The sequence below is a fragment of the Eulemur rufifrons genome, chromosome 6, assembly GCF_041146395.1.
Source record: "Eulemur rufifrons isolate Redbay chromosome 6, OSU_ERuf_1, whole genome shotgun sequence".
NCBI classification, from domain to species: domain Eukaryota; kingdom Metazoa; phylum Chordata; class Mammalia; order Primates; family Lemuridae; genus Eulemur; species Eulemur rufifrons.
Window position 1 is genome coordinate 54,802,709 of NC_090988.1, and position 19,830 is coordinate 54,822,538.

Genomic DNA, 19,830 nt, shown 5'->3' on the forward strand with positions numbered 1-19,830 from the left:
ACATCTTCCCTTTCTTCCATGACAGGACTCTTACACATGCTATTTTTTCTACTTGGTACACATTTCACTCCCTACTTAATCTATTTAATACTCCTACTCATGAACACTCAAGTCAGCTCAGTAGTCACTTCTTCAGGGAAGTCCTTGAACCCTGAGACTAGGTCAAATGCCATTACTATATTTCTTCATAGCATCATAAACCTTTCCTATACAATGCTTATTAAAGCTGTAATTTTATGTTTATTTGTGTGTTTATTACTTTAATGCCCATCTCTCTTCCACTAGAGAGTAAACTCTATTTGGACAAGGACCATGTTTACTGTTGTATACCTTTGTAATTCCAGCACATAGCTCAGTACCCAGGCACACAGGAGGCATTAAAAAGTATTTGTTGAATGAATGTTAACCTCCTGCTGAGTAAAGTGGTTCTTTCCTATAATGGCCCTAAAGTTAAAAATTCCAGGGTACATCTGAGATCTGGCTTTCCAGATTTTAAGGAATAAATCTCCATGCATACCACCCACATCTTGAAGGATTTTATATGGCTTATCTCATCCCTCTTCCATCAAACAAGTGATGTCAGCATCAACAATTTGGAGGTGGCAGGAGGCAGGTGAGAGCCCAGGTAAACTCACCCCTATGGTAGATGCCATGTAGTCTGCACACATTTCTGCAAAGTCCCGTTCAAGAACTCCATAGTAGAGGCCATAGAAGAGGAGAGAAATGCCAAAGTCCATGGCATCTTCTGGTTTGATCCTGTAAGGGAAACAGCATAGCCAGAAAGGCCTGTATGAGACATGACTGCTCTGGATTACTACTCTGAGACACACACGACAGCAACTAAAGTGGGAAGGTGCAAAGACTCTGGAGCAAGTGCTGGCAAACTATGACCAGATCTAGTCTGCCTATTTTTATATGGCCTATGGACACCTCTTGAGGAGGCTAGCAGTGTGAGCTGCAAAGACCAAGCCAGAGTATTCCCTCCTGTCCCTTTCCTCCACTTTGCTCCCAGTTCCTGCCTCCCCCGACTGGTGCCCATGCCTTGCAGCTGCCCAGGACCTTTAATTGTCAGGACCTACACATTGGGGACTCCACTGTTGGCAATTGTTGGACACCAAGTGAACTGCCTCACTCCCAGCCAGCCACCCAAGTTGAAATGGCCAAGCCCTCCAAAGGCGGGAAGGGCACACCAGGATCTTGGTGTCACTGGAGCAAAGTGAAAATTACCCAAAGTGGCCAAACACCCCCTGTCAAGCTGCTCCTTCTGAGAATGTCTCAACCGATGGCAACTAGGCACAGAGTACCCACTACCTGAGACCTGCCCTCCCTTCCCCACACAAACAGGGTGGGGCAGGGTAGGAGTTTTCTCTCTTGTTATCTAAGTACCTACACAATATCCTAGATTTTGCCTATTGTCCCACAGAACCTAAAATATTTACTATGTGGCCCTTTACAGAAAAAGTTTGCCAAACACAGGTTTAGAAAAAAGTATAAAGTTTGTTAGTTAGTAAATATTTGCATACCAATCACCGTAAAATTATTAGTTGCATCTATACATATTCTGTATCATGTCACAGTCAAATTTTGGTCCAAGTCTATTTTACCAAGGATAAAGATCTTGCCTGTAATACTAGAGGGTTTGTTTTAATAATTCTTAGGACTAACAATTTGCAACGTTGAGTCTATAAATGTTATAGAAAATTACTTATTAAAATATTTGTACAAAAGACTGCATGTGTTCACTTAAAGTTGTAAATTATATTTATCATAGAAAGTTGAATTTGTTCATCAACCTTATATTTAACCCATTGACTAGGTATCATTGATCTTACACTAATTAACCTGATCAGTAGCATAAAAATGGTCAAGAATCTCAATTCTGTTTTCCACCTTGTATAGTTCAGGCAAGTAAAAAGAAACTGTAATTATAGAAAAAACATCTTTAAAATATAATGCAGGCTGGGCTCAGTGGCTTACGCCTGTATTCCTAGCACTTCGGGAGGCCAAGGTTGGAGGATCACTTGAGGTCAGGAGTTCGAGACCAGTTTGAACAAGAGGGAGACCCCGTCTCTACTAAAAATAGAAAAATTAGCTGGGTGTCATGATGTATGCTTATAGTCCCAGCTACTCAGGAGGCTGAGGCAGGAAGATCACTTGACCCCAGGAGTTGGAGGCTGTAGTGAGCTACAATGACGCCACTGCACTCTACCCACGGCGACACACTGAGACTCTGTCTCAAAAAAAGGAAAAAGGAAATTGAGACAGAGTCTTGCTCTGTCACCTGGGCTAGAGTGTAGTGACATCATCATAGCTCACTACAACCTCAAATTCCTGGGCTCAACCAATCCTCCTGGCTCAGCCTCTCAAGTAGCTGGGACTATGGCACATGCCACGAGGCCTGGCTAATTTTTCTACTTTTTCTAGAGATGGGGTCTTGCTATATTGCTCAGGCTGGTCTCCAATTCCTGGCCTCAAGTGATCCCCCCACCTCGGCCTTCCAAAGTGCTAGGATTACAGGCATGAGCCACCATGCCTGGCCTTGACTGGGACATTCTTGAAACTGATATGTTCCTTCAGGGGATGGAGCTCCTAGACCAGGCTTCCACACCCATCTGTGTGGTCTCATTCCCTCACATCTCAGCTCTGGGACTACTGGGAAGACTCCTACAAACACCACCCTACTGTATTTCCTGTCTTATAACCTTCTAAGGGGATCTATTGCCAGGTGTGGCCAACCATGGCCACATGAGTTTGACAGTCTAGCCCAACGGTCAGCAAACTTGTTCAGTAAAGGGACAAATAGTAAATATTTTAGGTTTTGCAGTCCATATGATCTCTATCACAACTACTCAATTGTGCTGTTTTAGTGCAAAACAGCCATAGACAGTATGAAAATGAACGAACATGACTGTGCTCCAGTAAAACTTTATTTTATAAAAACAGTTGGTAGGCTGATTTGGCCCACAAGGCATCGTTTGCCAATCCCCTTGGTCTAGATGAATATAAGGCCACGCAGGCAGAGTGGATGTTGCAAATAAATAGTTCACATGGACAAGGAAAATAGTTCTGTTAGGGTGATGAGGTTATGGGCAATAATTATGGGTAACTATTATAGTGTTTACTTTTGTTATACTTTTCCACTAAAATATAAATTCTTAGAAAACACAACCAATGATTTGGAATTCTGACTTTGTATATATTCAGACAATCTTTGCTTTCTGCCAGCACAAATCACAGAGGGCCTCTCTCAGCCCCCTATGGCACCCAAGTTTCCCATCCTGGGTGTTATGTCCCTCTTGTAAATATCCAGGATTTGCAGCAGGAAGAAAGATACACGTCACTAACCACTCCTCCCCAAACACCAGCAAAAACAAAAGCAAAGGGTACTCACTTGAATAATAGGTTAAGACCAAAGAGGGTAAACATGACAGCCATGTAGCCAACGATGCCAGTGCCATAGCTGATTTTATAGATTAGCAGGAACCACTTATAAACCAACCTGCAGAAAGGAGAGAAAGTTAGTACAGCTGACACAGAGATTCAGACCTCAGGGGCCACTGGATCACCAGAATCCCTCATTCTCATACATCAGTGGCAACAACTGGCTCTTTGCTTAGGACTTATTGAGCAACTGCATTTACTACCCAAAGCTGTTCACTCCCTTAGCTTCAGAAACAATTCTACCTACCGGGGAACTAGTGCTTTGTATTTTTCTGGTCTTGGACCAAGGAAAGAAAAGAGATCCCTAAAAAAGAGGTTTCAGCCTCAAACAAAAAAGAGCACAGCTGACTTCGGACAGCTATATCATCTCAAATTCAGGTTAGTTGGATGAGGAATTAAAAACTATTCATAATAACTATACCTGTGCTCAGAAGAGAACAGGTGGGGAAGGCTAGTTCTTGTCAGGAAAGAAAATTCAAGGGAAGATGAATTAGAGGTAGAATTAACTACAGGGTTTTACACATGGGCCTGGTTAGCCTGAATAAAACTTTGCTCCTGTCCACAATCCAATCCTGAAAGAAATGATATCTAATGAATTTGCTTTCAAAATGACTTTTTTTCCTGGAGGAGAAGGGATTAAGGAGGGAGGCACTCAAAAAGTACCTTTGAATTAGATGTATGCGTGTGGTGTGGTGGCGGTAGTGGGGTGGAGTGGGGTTATTCATGCCCCTGAAGAAGAAGCAGTGTGCCCAAGGATCCAATGAAGAACAGAGCACAATCTGGTTGGTTGACCCCAGATAGATTCAGAGAGGAAAGATGGTTCCCTGAATGAACCAGAGCCTTTAAAATGCTACAAGGGGTATGTCCCCAAGATCAGCAGCCACTATTCTATCTGTGATGAGAGCTAATGAACAATTTAGCAATTTGCTTGAATAACCAGCACAAGCCTGTGTGGTTCCTAAGAGCCAGCTAGGTTACTACCAACCTTGCTGGACCACAGGGAGGAAGCTCAGGTCCCTTCCTGCCTGTGCCTCCCTGCTCTGCCTAAGCAAGTAGCAGTGGCTTCTCAGGCTAGGAAAAGGCCCCAAACATCTTGCCATACTGCCTTAAGACCACACACAGCTCCATTACCCAGAGTTTGTGCTGGTCATAAGGGATAGAAACACAATGAAAAGGACATGTAATTTTAGGTCAAGGAACCCTTAATCTGGATTAAATGAGGTTTTATTAACTGGGTAACCTCAGATAAGTCAAATCACCTCTCTGAGAGAGGAGAGGTAATTTTCTTTGTAAAACAGTGGAAAACCATTGCTGCCTTTCTCACTGGATTGCCCATTTCCTGGAGTATATATAATACATACTCATTAAATGCTGCACGAATAAATGAGAATGTCTATGAAAGTGCTTTGAGATCGTAAAGCACTTTTAAATGTTAATTATTATAAAAAACCTCCATATTATAGACAAGTTTTTGGTCATTTTAGCTAAAAGTTGATACTGTTACTTGGTGATGTGTAATATGTTTTATACACTTTTTCCTCATATCACCCTATGTGAGGTACCAATTATTGTCCCATTTTTAGAGATGAAGAATTCAAGGCTCAGAAAGGTGAGGTCAAACAGCTAACGTGTGGCAGGACTGGGGTTCCCAATCCACATCCATCTGACTCCCGAGCTTGTGTCTTCCATAATGTCAAAGAGAGGCTTCTAGATCACCAACTTCACCTTGTACAATGAAACTCAGAGAAGGCCAGAGAAATGCTTGCAGTAAAGTGGAACATAAAAGGCACAGGAAGAAGAGCATTTGCAACTCAAAAGATTCTGGAACAGGTAGCTACGACTTTGAGGCTGGCCAGTTCCTCTGTTAGGCTCTCTAGACCTGTGCACACCCCTGTCATAGCACTTACCAAGTGCACTGCAACAGGTGTCCATCTCCTCCATTAAACCGAGCACTCCTTGAGGGCAGGGACCATGTCTTATCCAGCTCTGTATCCCCAGCGCTCAGCACAGGGCCTGGCACATAGTAGGTGCTTATTGAATGAATGAATGAGAAAATCTCTCTTTTTTCTGCCAAGTATAGATATTAAATGACCTCACAAGCTGGTTGGGAAGATCAAATGAGAAATGAATTTGGATAAAATACAAAGAATTATATAGGCAATGGCTGCTTTGTGACTCAAGAAGGAAGTATTGTTTGTTAGAAAATTAGAAATTTGCTGAAATTCATTCATTCAACAAAAATTCATGGAGTAGGATACTATGTGCCAGACCCTGTGAAAGGGCCTGGATATACAGAGACAAACAAAATGGATGTGGTTCCTGATCTCATAGTTATAGTTTAGTGGGGGAGATAGATACTTAATATTTAGTTATAAAGTATGATAAGTTCTATGAAGGAAAACTACTGTGCATTACGAGAAAATACAACGGAAAATCTAATTTGGAGATCAGAGAAGGGATCACAGAAAAAAAAACATTTAAAATGAGACCACAATGATCACTAGGATTTACTCAGTGTGTTTTTAATATAAACAGACCTTGATATGAGCCATAAAGTAAGCTGTAGAGAAATATTTAGGGGTTCTTATCTGTGACTAGGGTTGGTGGGTCTCCCAATCAGCTTGTTTTAGAGAGGCCCCATGCCACACAATTCTGGCAGACAAAACCTACAATTTTTTCAATCGAAACCCATCCTCCTGCCATGCATTCCAACCCATTACCTTCAAAAAACCTGGGCTCTTCCCCACTATCTAAACTCTCACCTTGGGGTTGTCTGTACTAGAGGTTTTCGGGTGGCTCGGAAGGTGACAAAGGCTGTGACAGCAGAGAACAAGATCCAGATCACTAGGAACCTCCACCAGTGCAGCTTCACTGTGAAATAGAGGGGAACAACCCACATCTGAAAGAGGGTCACCATCTGAAACACAAACAGAAGCACTTCAGCTCTAGCCAGCTCCCTCTGCAGCTCTATCTACAAGTCCAGAATGCATCTTGTTCTCCATTTTAGCCTGATCCTCTCCTACGTTTCCGATGTTGGATAAAGGTAACTCCATTAGTGATCAAAGTTAGAAACCTGGGACCATGCTTGACTCCTCCCTTTCATCCCTCACTCAACTATCTCTTGGATAACATGTCATTTCTCTGCTTAAAACCCTGTAAAGGTCCCCCGCATTTGGATAGGATCCAACATCCTCAGCTAGGCAGTCAAATCTCCGATAATGTGGCCCCAAACTACTATTTTGAGGGCCATCTACCACTCTCCATGTCTTTAAGTCAAGTTGTCCTCCTTAGACTAAAACATCCTTCCCACCTGCCTTTCTGCCTGATAACATCACATTCAAGATACATAAAGCCTTCAGTCTGCTTTTCAGGTAGACTTAGTCATGACTTTCTAATGCTTCAGAAGCATTTTCTTTTCTACTATCATTACAGTGCTTATCTAGAGCATGAGGCTAGATTCAAATTCATTCTCCACCTGAATGTAAGCTCCCTAGGGGTAGGGACTAGGCCAAATTCATGTTTCCTCTGTGCTAGGAAACTGCCTGGCTCATGACAGGTTCTCAATAAATTAGATAAATAAATAAGAAGAAAGTAAAACTAGACTAGAGAAAGACTCCTTAAGGAGGCGGCACATTTCTATTTTAAAGAGTGCCTATTTTATAATACTTTCCCCTCCTTCCCAGCTTTACCTCAGACTTGTTAGCTGGAGTTGCAAACGCATAAAACAATTCTAAGACAGAATTTTAGAGTAATCACCAGTCTTCTGCTCCCCAATGCCTCCTAACTCCCTCCCCAACCACCCTGCTTTCACTGTTCTCCAGAGAGTAGAAATGTAAAAAAAGATAATTAGCACTTAATGGAGGTTCTCTTCCCGATGTCATCAAAAGAAAGAACACTTAAAAAAAAAAAAAAAAAAAAAGGAGAGCTAAGAGAGGAAAAGAGTAGCTAGTTTCCTTGTGTTCCATAGTAGAAAAAACTAAAAAGTAAATTTACTCTTAGGGATTTCTAGACCAGTGCTGTCCAAAAGGAATATAATACAAGTTACATATATAATTCAAACATTTCTGGTTGCTACATTTTATAAAAGTAAAAAGAAACAGATCACAATAATTTTAATAATATATCTTATTTAACCCAATATATACAAATTATCATTTCAATATACACTCAAAATTATTTATAAAACATTTTACTTCTTTTGTAGTAAGGCTTTGAAATCTTATGCATATTTTATTACAGCACACTATATTTCAAGTGGTTAATAACCACATGCAACTGGTGGCTACCATAACAGAAAGTACAGCTTAGAGCTTCTTTTTAGTGTTTAGTTATCTGTAGCTACCATTCTCTCACAGACTGCTCTGTGACAAGAAAAAGCCTTAGTTTTTTAGTGTTATTTTATGGATTAAAAAAAATGAAACAGTGAGAGAACTGAGAATGGTAAGAAGAGTCACTTTGCTTTAGAGGTGCCCATTCTGTGTGCCCAAGGATGCTGGCTGCTGGCCAGTGATGCATGAAGCCTCAATAACAATTCTCCTGCATAGGAACCCACAATTGACCCTCTAAATGAGGCATTCTAAAATGGTCTGGCCTTACATTAAAAGTGTGGAAGCACCAGGATGTCGTAACAAATAGCTACCCAAATAATGCCATTCTATTGGCACTGGAAGGATATCAGGAAAAGACGTGACAACAGCTGCAGATAATTTAAACTAGGGGATAAGGCAAGCTGAATCATGACACTAAAAGGGAGTAGAAGGAGGTAGGTATGAAAGGAGGGCTGTAACAGGCTCATGAGGCTGTTTACAAAAGAGTAGGCCCTAGAGAAGAATTAAATCACACAGTCTGGTCACATTTGAGCAGACTCTCTGAGAAAGAACAGAAATTTCTGGTCTCCTTCCAGCTTTTCCAAAAACCTGGCTGTTGCATAAAAACAACCAGCCTGCTCTAATAGCTTCTTTCCCACCCCCGACCAACCATCAACAGCATATTCTGAGGAGTCGTCTGAGGTCAAGGTAATTTTCTCTACATGAGCTACAACTCTGTACATTTTGGGTGAGGTTAAGGCAGAGACCCTGGATTCTATTCTGACTTGGACAGAGACAAAATCAGGAGTAAGTCTGGGCATCAGTGTAAAATGAATAAAAAAATCTTGCCTTGTTTTCTAACTTTCAGGCTTAAAACTTTAGGGTGAAAAAGCTACTCAAGTCACACAGAGATAGAGAGAAAGAGAGAGCACATGGGAGAGAGCATGCACACACAAGAAAGGGAGAAAAAGAAAGAGAGAGAAAGAGGAATTTAGAGACAGGATTAGGCTCATTGAAACCAGAATGGCCCAGTGGAAGCCCAGCAGACTTGAGTTCTAGTTCTGTTCTGCCTCCAACTCATTGGGTCACCCTAAGGAGGTCCTCTCTCCTTGAAAGAAAGGTTTGGCTCAATTTCTCAAATGCCTTCAAGTTCTAATAGGCTAAGCTTCTGTTAACCAGCCCTGAATCTCAGACTTCCTGGGAGAGTGGAGGCAGCGTTCATTCACTCACTCATCCATCCATCAAGTATTTGTTTTGATTTAATGGGAAGAAGAATGCAGAAATAAACATGACCTCTAGTCCCTGTCCTCCAGGAGCTACCAGTCTAGCACCAGGAAAAAGATCTAAATCAAACCCTTATTTCTGTGATTCTATTAAACTTCAGACCCTTTCTAGAAGTACAAATAGAAATCATTAAAGAATGAATAGAATGATACAGCGAAGTCATCAGAGATTTTAGAATTAAAGAGATCTAAATATGAATCCCAATACAGCTATTTACTAATTGTATTACCTTATACAAGTCACTTAACCCTGATAAGCCTCAGTTCTCAGTTCTGTAAACTGTAAAAACAGGGTTAACAGTATCTGCTCTCGTAAGGTTGTTTAAGTGAGTTAATGCATGGAAGGCACTAAGAACACTCACTATAAGTAATGTAATAAACATAAGCATTCAATATAATAGCTCTTATATTTAAACGGAAGTAATGTATGTAAAACAAGTACACTGCATAATTCATACTCAGTAAATGAGAGCTCTTTTTTTTTTTTTTTTTTTTTTTTGAGACAGAGTCTCACTTTGTTGCCCAGGCTAGAGTGAGTGCCGTGGCGTCAGCTTAGCTCACAGCAACCTCAGACTCCTCGGCTTAAGCGATCCTACTGCCTCAGCCTCCCGAGTAGCTGGGACTACAGGCATGCGCCACCATGCCCGGCTAATTTTTTCTATATAGATTTTTAGTTGTCCATATAATGTCTTTCTATTTTTAGTAGAGACGGGGTCTCGCTCAGGCTGGTCTCGAACTCCTGACCTTGAGCAATCCACCCACCTCGGCCTCCCAGAGTGCTAGGATTACAGGCGTGAGCCACCGCGCCCGGCCGAGAGCTCTTATTATGGCTTCACATGATCAAAAATGGATAAAGTCACACATACAAGGGAGCAAAGCCCAGAATGAGGCAACCAAAATAACTACCATACTAAAAGTGGTGGGGTTATAGCAATTTCTTTATAATGTTTAATTTGTCCTTTCTGGGAAAATACATTATCTAAAAATACAAACCAAAGACATGAGACCATTTTCAGGTATCTAGGCACTCTCCATTGGGGAGTCTTAAAAGCTAGCTTCCGAGTGGGGTCTAGAGAGCAGCCGATAGCGTGAGAACCTAGTGCTTAACAAGGGGCAGAGCAGGGGGGCCAAGTGAACAGAAATGTCTGCCATCTGAAAAAAGGATAAATTACCTGGTTAATTTATTTGGTTTGCTCTTGAAATTTCTACTGTAGTATTTATTGGAATTTTGCTTGGTCAGTAACTTTAAACTTCTTCATTAAGACAGGCATTTTTAATGGCTAACTTGGCAACAAATGGCTGAAGTTATGTTTGATTCTCAGAGTGATGGCAGGGAGTCTGGTGCCATCTGGTGGCAACACTTATGTAGACACATTTGGTTAGATTATTCAAATACTTGGGCCTGATGCATGAAATAATGGGAAGCCTTGGCCCTGGTGTGTCTTCCAGGATTTGAGTGGCAAGACATAAACATATGAATTAGGCAGCCATGCAAAGCATTGAATACTGACATGAGAATTTACAGGAAAGATGTAAATGTGTGAGCAGGAGCTATCAGGAAGATTTCCTAGAAAAGGTAGAGCTCTAGATGGCTAAAAGAAACTTGGATTTGCCCAGATGAAGGGAGGACACAAAAGCCATTCATCCTTCTTTCCCTGAATCTACAAATATTAAGTTGAAGACTAGCCTGAAACTGACTCATTAATTCATTCAGCAAACACTCAGGGACAATCCCAGCTTCTCTGATCTGGGAGATAAGAATAGCAATATCCCACTTATCTCTACACAAGGCTAAAATAGTTCAGATGATGATATTAGATGCTAACTGTAAGAGCTAGTCCATATTTAAATGGACTTTTAGTTGAGAGCTTGCCATCACAGGAAGGTGTGTTGGCGGAGATGGAATCAACATCTGACAATTATTTCTAATCCACAAGACAACGTCCAGCTCTCAGAGGAACTAGAATTCATGAAAACAGTCAGATCTATCCTTCCTGGGCATCAGCTGCCTTGCCAGTCTGCAGATGGTTGGCATTTTTGAATTTCAGAATTCTCATCTTATTTTACCTCTGCTTCTCCCCATGTTGCAGGATAGGGATCACCCACCACACTTGGCTGAAAAGGAATATTGTGGATGAAATTAAAACTACAAGTCCAGGTAGTAGAATAAAGTAAAACTCACAGCTAACAGAACAATTGACTTGCAAAAATGCTGATAAATGGACCAAGGTCAACTGGAAGGAGATTTCTGGGATGTGCTCGATGGTTCTGCTCAATATTTTCAGAAATGATTTGGATGAAAATGCAAATAGACCTACTTATCAGCCTGGGGCAAAGGGGTTGGGGGTTAGTGAAGGAGGCAGTGAACATGGAAAGAGAAGAAATAAGACCAAAATGAATAAAGTTTGTTTCTAGGATTCTTCTGGCTCTAACACTCTATGAGCTAATAAGCTGAAATGAAGAACCAAAATCACACTATGAAACCTAACTAACTACCCGAGTATAGGATGGGACAGAACGGCTCACGTGAAATAGATTTGTGGATTTCGGTAGACCACAAATTGCCAGGGGGTATGTGCTAGCAGGGCATCTGCCAAAAGAGCCAAACAACCTGACACTGCTTAACTAAGAATATACCCAGAAGGAAGGAGGCAGCATCTCTACTGTTCTCTGCTCTGCCAAAGTATCCCTGGGGCCCTGGGATCAGGGCTTGGGACCACACCGTACAAAGAACACTAACAAATAAGCATAGCCATTAAGAGAGAAGCCAGGATTACAAAGGGTTTGGAAACAAAATCACATAAGGAATAGCTGAAGGTACTGGGATATCAGGCCTGGAGAAGACTACAGGAAGGCATGGCTATTGCCTTCACTTACTTGAAGAGGTGTATAGAGGCCCAATAAGCAGATATGCAGTGTAGCTTCCATGATCTGATAGACCCTACACATTGCTGGAATATTCTACAGGGCAGAAACTTGGTTGGAGGAGTTTCCTTCTTACCACACCCACAAATAGTCATCCTTACCACATGAGGCAGGCCATGCCATTGCTAATATATTTGCTAGACAGTTCTCTGATGCTAACCTGAAAAATCTGCCTTTGTGTCCCTTCTGCTTCTGGGTCCAACTCGTATCTTTCAGAGAAAGCACAGAATAAATTTAGTACCTGTTTCTAATACCTAGAACTATGTCTTCTTTCCCAAGTTGTCTCCTCTCCAAGCAAAAGAGTAAGTCAAGCAGTCATTTAACAAACACTTACTGAGCACCTACTTACTGGACACCATGCTAAGGACTGGGGAATTCAGAGATAAAAAACTAAATATCCTCAATAACTTAAGTCTACTGAGGAGAAACAAATAACTACAATTTGGTATAAGTGTTATAATGGAGTAACTCCTGATGGCCAAGTAAATACAGAGGAGAGGTGCTTCACTCAAAGCGGAAGAACCAAGAAAGGCTTCCCAAAGGAAGCATCCCTTTGATCTCTGCCTTGATGGCCTAGTAGGTCCAGGTGGAAAAAGGTATGTATTAATATTTGAGGTAGGGGTGAGAAATGAGCCTAAAAAAGTAGGCAAAGCTCAGAAGTGGCTGATATATATATATCACAGCTAGAAGTTTTTATTATATTCTGAGGATAAAATTTTTTCTTTCTCACAGAAAGTAGATTACAACTTCTTACCCTCTTAGTAGAATTCTCTAACCACATTCTAGTGATCTTCTTAATGTCTTGGTCTGAGAAAAATCTATAGTACTTTAAAGGTTTCCAGGCAGGAGATTTTGTAACTCATCTGTTCGGAAGGGAACACTAGCTCAGGAGGCGGGGTTTGAATAGATTCTTTATTTGGTAGCAAAGATGATGAAAGCTTCTCCTTGGAGATCTTTAAAAATAAGACAGACACTTTTCCAGGCATAAACTTATTCCTTCCCTTAACATCCCTGGGGGAGCTAAAGAGTAATATTAGACTCTAAACAGATGATGAAAACTGAGCTACAGAGAAGCCAAAAAGCAAGTTTGGCCTGGGCTAGGTTTCCAATCCAGATCTTCCGTCTCCAAGCTGCCTCCCTACCATTCACTAAGTTTGTGGGGAAGCCCTAGAAAGGTTGGGGAGGCAAGATGACACAGCAAGTAAAGGGGTGGTTGTGAAAGCACCAGAGATCCAAGGAAAGAACTTGGGCAAAAGTCACTAAAGAAGAAAAGTCAGCAGAGTTAAAAACAGAAATGACTATGACAGAAACTGACAAAAATTTCCTGAAGCCTTTGAGAAAAACCTATGGAAAAAGCACTTAACCAAGAATCAGATTTTAGTTTTAGGTTCAGCTCTCCAATTTAATGGTCAGGTACTCCCAGAAAGTAACTTCAGGATTCTGTACCTTGGTTTAACAATTTGAAAAATGGAGATAAATCCCTATCCTGACTATTTTATAGAGCTGTTGCGAGGTTCAATGAGATAGCAGATGAGAAAAGCATTTTTTTAAATCATCAGCAAATCTAAACTATAAACAATTTAAGGTATTATTATAGTTATTGCTGGGATAGACTAATATCTACAACTTAAGATACAGAAAACAGTAGGATCTCTTGTTCTAAATACGTTAATTTAGACTATATTTCTAAATATAGAGCTCAAGGTTGGACTTGAGCTCCTAAGTTACAGCGAGAAGTTTGATATTAATATTTCTCAGTGAACTGGCGTAGCTACTCATAATCAGTCTCAGCTAGCAATATCCATGCTGCCCTAGATCCTAGAGTCTGGGAAAGTGTTTCTCATCAGGGGCAATTTTGCTCCCCAGCAAACATTTGGTGATGTCTGAAGACATATTTGATTGTCACAACTGGGGGAAGGGTGTTATCAGTATCTAGCGAGTAGAGGCCAGGGATGCTGTTAAACATCCTACAATGCACAGGACAGCCCCACAAAAAACAGAGAATTATCTGGTTAAAATGTCAATAGTTCTCCTGTTGAGAAAACTTGGTTTAGGAGAACAGAGCTAGTGTTTTTCCACTTGGTGGTCATGGGTGCCCACCGAGAGGCTGGGACACCAACCTGCACTGGTGAAAAACAAAAAATTTCATTCAGTCTGAGAGAAACAGAGTCTTATCAATTAATTCCATCATATCTTGGGATGCCAAAAGAGGCATTTTTTTGAAAGCTCTGATGGCTAATCTCAAACAGTTCATGTTTCTGTTACTCAACAACAAACCCAGTGCCTCTCCTTTTAGACAATATTCTCTGGAGAATTGTTCTGATTCTCTTTTATTCCCATTCCTCACCCCATAGACATTCTAATGAGATATATATATATATATATATATTTGTACCTTGTAAATTATTACTTTCTATGTATTTTTAATTTATTAATTGGCACTGTGTTATATATCTATTTCTTACTATTTCCACTCAGTACTATGCTTCTAAAATCCACCCAAGTTGCTACAGGTATACTCAATGTGTTGCTTTTAACTGTAAAACAATTTCATAATATGTATCTACCTCATTTTACATATTTACTCTTTCAGAGACAGATATTCAGATTGCCTCCAACTCCTCCATTAACTGTCACAATTAACATTTAAATGAACACCATCTCACATGTCCCCTTAGGATGTGTTACAGGGCATGTGTATATTCTGTTTGGCTGAGCAGTGCCATGCTGCCACCCACAATGACTGCACCAGTCTTCATACCCAAAAAAGAATGCACAAAGGCTCTGATCCTTGCTAACACTTGGCACTATTCAACTTTCTAGTTCTTGCCAACCTAACAGATGTAAAGTATTAGGTTATTAAGTATGAAATGTCCGATTTCCTTAAGTACTAAGTTTGACAGTTGATATCTCTGCATTTCACTTTGACATCAACTTCTTGCTTTATTTTTATTGTGAGGGTATATCCTCAGTCTTTCACCTGCACATTTTGGCTTGTGATTATCTTTCACATTTTTTTTTAGAGCAATTTTTGTGAAACCATGGAGAAGTCAAAAATTTGTGTTATTTTTGAATATGAGTTCCTTCACGGAACCAATGCAGCACAGACAGCTCTAAGTATCAACGAAGTGTTTGGGAAGGATGTGGCTAATGAACACACAGTATGTTGATGGTTTGAAGAAGTTACATGCTGGTGATTTTAATATTGAAAATGAGCCACGCAGGCAACTTGAGACCAAAGTGGATATGATGAGCTGAAAGCTATAGTGGAAAGTGAATTCATCTCAACCTACATGTGAATTAGCAGCAAGGTTTGACATTACTATTCCAACAATATTGGACCATTTGAAACAAACTGGCAAGATAAAGAAGCTGGATAGATAGGTTCCTCATGAATTAAACAAGCATCAGAAGAGAAATCATCTCAAAGCTTGCCTTTCTTTGCTGTCATGACATAAAGGTGAACCACTTCTATACTGTATTGTTATGTGTGATGACAAATGGATTTCTCTGGATAATTGCAAGCGTTTGGCACAATGATTGGATAAAGATGAAGTTCCGAAACACAGTCCAAAACCGAATATTCATCCAAAAAAGCTAATGGTGTCTGTTGGTCCAGCACTAGTATCATCCACTACAGCTTCATGAAACCTGGTCCATTGATTACAGTGGATGTCTACTGCAACCAACTGGATGAAATGATGAGGATGCTTGTAATAAGCAGCTGAGATTGGTCACTAGAGACAGGCCAATCCTCTTGCAAGACAACACTTAACCACATGTCACACAACAACACTGTTCAAACTACATCAGCTGAACGTGGAAACTCTTAGTCATCCACCATATTCACCAGAACTTGCACCAACTGACTACCACTTTTTCCAGGCTTTGAACCACTTTCTGCAAGGAAAAATACTCAATTCTCAACAAGCTATGGAAAGCACCTTTGACGGTTTCGTTGCCACTTGCTCTCCAGGCTTCTTCACTGCAGGTATAAGCAAGCTACTGTTAAGATGGCAAAACTGTGTGGATAGTGTAGGTGCATACTTTGATTAATTTTACTGCTGCTTGTTTGAGATATAATAGACTGCACTTTTGATTCAAAATTGGACATTTCATATTTAATGATGTAACACTATCTCCTTGTTTTAATGTACATTTCTCTAGTTACTAATGACTCTGAGCATCTCTTTTCATGCTTAATGGTCTTTTGGGTTTCTTCTCCTGTAAATTGATATCTTTTTGCCCATTTTTCTATTGGAGTTACTGTCTTGTGTTGATCTGTAGGAGTTCCTCTGGATAGTCAAGATATTAATCTATTGTCAATTTTAATCATTACTAATCTCTTCTCCATTTGGTTATCAGTTAACTTTGTCTAAGGTATATTCTACAGAACAAACAATACTTAATTTTAATGTAACCATCCCAAAAGTACTACCTAATAAAAAATTTTAATGTATCCAAATTTATCAAATCTCTCTTATTTTTTTAAATTTACTTCATAAATTTATCTTTCATAATTAGGCTTTTACTCTATCTTGAGTCCCTTTTGTATTCAGTATGATGTATGAAACTAGTTTTAATTTTCCTCCATAAGGGATATATACCTACATGATGGGTGCAACACGCACGACCTGGGGAACAGACACGCCTGGAGCTCTGACTTGGGGGGGAAAGGCGGTACAGGAGCAACGTATGTAACCTGCAACTCTGTATCCCCCATAACAAGATGAAATTAAAAAAAAAAAAAAAAATTTTCCTCCATATAGTGAGCTGGTTTTCTCAACACAATCTCCTTAAAAATGAATACCTTCTTCATTAACTGATGATTACACCTTTATTGTATATTAAGCTCCCATCATACATGGATCTGTCCCTGAGATCTTCATTCTGTCCCACTGGTCTATTTGTCTATATTTATGTTATGTCTCAATATCTGGAAAGTCCCTGTCTTGGCAGTGGCTTTTTTCTTGCCTCATTTTTTAATTTCAGGTAGAGAAAAAATAAATTATTCAAAATCATTGGTTAATAAACATTATTATTATTAGTCTACGTGCACACATGGATCATTGTTAATTTTTTGAACTATTTTTAATTGTGGTAAAAAAATAAAATTTATCATTTTAACTGTTTTTAAGTGCATAGTTCACTAGTGTTATATATATTCATATTGTTGTGTAACAGATTTCTAGAACTTTATCATCTTGCAAAATGAAAACTCTATACCCAGTAAACAACAGTGGAATCATATGGAATCTGTCTCTGTGACTGACTTATTTCACTTAACATAATGTCTCTAAGGTTCATCTATATTGTGCCATGTGACAGGATTTCTTTCCTTTTTACGTTAACTATTTTTAATAATATGATAAATACCGAACCCACCAATGAACCTAAGATGTGAAACATCTAAAATTACTTATATCTAGCTATATGTTCTTCTCTGTCCTATCCTTCAATCTCCCTTCTATGCAAAGTTAGCATTATCTGGAATCTTGACCTTATTCCCTTGCTTTTTAAAATATGGTTTTATCACACACATATATATTTTTTAAATACACCATTTAGTTCCCATTGTTTTCAGTTTTCTACAAAAGGTATCAACTTGTAAGTAGTTTTCTGGTACTTACTTTTATACTCAATATTACACTGCTAAGAGTCAACTTTACCACTATTTATAGCTACAGTTAATTGTATTTCATAATTTTTTTCAGTTTTATATGTTATATGCATTATTTTTTGTTATATAATATTCCAATATATGAATATATCACAACTAACTTATCTGTTCACCAAATGTGGGTATTAAGTCATTTCCAAGTTTTTGCTATTACAAATAGTGCTATGAAAAAAATCCTTGGAGAATGTACAAAAATTTTCTCTTGGTATGTATCCAGGAATTAAACTCCTAGATCATAGGGAATTTGAATACTAAACTTAAAAGACAGTGCTAAACTGTTTTTCTAAGTGGTTTCTCCACAAAGGAAACAACATAACTAAGCACAGCCCCAGTATGGGGCTATAAAGGATCAAAGAATATCTGCTGACTAAACAAATAGGCAGACATCAGAGAGAAGTGGGAATAGCACAGGAGTCAGATGCAAGGGGTGTGAGTGCTAATCATTGGTTGAGTGGGGCTCAGTTAATCTCTTTGACCCTCAGTTTCTTGGTCCCTACAATGCCAAAATTAATACTACCTACCTCAAAGCAAAATACCTGGCACACTATAAAGTATTCAATAAATGCTAGCTGGTATTATTAATTACATTTATGTAATTACATAGTTGGTAATGTCCCAACTATGTTTCTGCTCTGCTTTTCTTCTCTAGCACCCACCTTTCACCTAGAGCATATTTGAGAGCGAGGGGTCCCCAAGAATTGTAAAACTGGTAGCTATAGCTACTACCTAATATCTGCGTAGGCAGGCAGAAGAATTTTACATGAACCAGGATAGAAAATCAGAAATAGCAAGATGAGCTATCTAAACAGAATAGCAAATAATAGAGTCCTTAATCCATGAGATAGTTCATAAATCTAGTCCATCCAAATATACCACATGGCTCCAGCTATGAATAATATGTACATGTCATAAAAATATAAACAATGAATATTTATTTAAGTAAAAATCAGGAGGAGGGGCCAGCCTTGGTAACAAACACCTGTAATCCGAGCACTTTGGGAGCTCGCTTGCAGCCAGGAGTTCAAGACCAGCCTGCTGGGCAACATAGCGAGACCTCGTCTCAAAGGAAAAAGAAGAAAGAAAAAAAAAAATTGGGAGGAGGGTATGTGAGGGGTATGGATATAGCAGTATAATTATTACTTTCCAAAGTAGAAAGTCAATATATAATATTTAAAAGTAGAAATTTATTTATCAGTACAAATTTCTTTTTCTTTTCTTTTTTAAGAGACAGAGTCTTACTATGTTGCTCAGGGTGGTTGCAAACTCCTGGCTTCAAGCGATTATCCCTACTTGGCCTCCCAAAGTGCTGGAATTATAGGCATGAGCCACCATATCTGTCCTAAAAATGTTATGTAAAACTGTTATGTCCTTTTCCACAGGACAAACTTCTATGGGAAAAAAAAAAATACACAGGTCAGTATCAGAGAATTAAAAAAGTTAAAAGTGGTTGCCACAGAATAATCAGAGACTGATAGAGTTGGGCAGAGGACTGATATGTTCTGCTTTTCAAGCCTTGTAGAACTGTTTTATTTTTAAAACCATAATATGTATTACTTTGATAAAAACTGAAATATCAAATATAAAAACTAGTCAATGAAATGAATAATTGACAGAAGAAACCAAAGCATGAAAACATGCTCAACCTCACTAATAATTAAAGAAATACTTAGTCAGATATTTTCACCTTATTAGACTTACAAAGATTAAAAATACTGATGATTCCCTATGTCTTCTTTAACACTGGACAACAGGACTATTAAAATTTCTGTTGATGGACTGTAAACTATAACAGCTATAACATTTTGGGAGGGCAATCTGGCAAGTTCCATTAATAATTAAAATGTGTATATCTTTTGACTAGGCAATTCCAATTCCAGGAACTCATGCCTCTCTAACTATACTAATTATATATGTATAAGAACCTTAGGGAATCATTGCTTGTAACTGCAATAAATTGTTATTTAAGATATGTCTTTCAACAGAGGTAAGTTAAATTTTTAAAAATCTTTTAAAAAAAATACTGTGCAGCTATTAGTTTAAGAAGATGATATACATACTAATATACACAGATAGTGGAGAGACAGGACTAGGTGGAAAATGTTGCTGAACCTAATGGATGTCATAAACATCTGAAAATTTAAAAACATACATTTCCAGATTTTTTCTATGTATAACAAATTAATACTAGTGGTTC

General features: G+C 39.1%; 1 protein-coding gene across 3 annotated transcripts in view; it reads right to left on the reverse strand.

The window, feature by feature from the left end:
• RNF121 (ring finger protein 121) overlaps positions 1 to 19,830 on the reverse strand; it is a 72,407-nt gene that overhangs the window by 15,643 nt on the left and 36,934 nt on the right. For all 3 annotated transcript variants that reach the window (XM_069471071.1, XM_069471069.1, XM_069471070.1), the window contains 3 exons: positions 6,204 to 6,358; positions 3,392 to 3,499; positions 636 to 756 (listed from right to left, as the gene is read on the reverse strand). In XM_069471071.1, the coding sequence (XP_069327172.1) occupies positions 636 to 756; positions 3,392 to 3,499; positions 6,204 to 6,358 (384 nt within the window). The remainder of the gene's footprint in view (positions 1 to 635; positions 757 to 3,391; positions 3,500 to 6,203; positions 6,359 to 19,830) is intronic.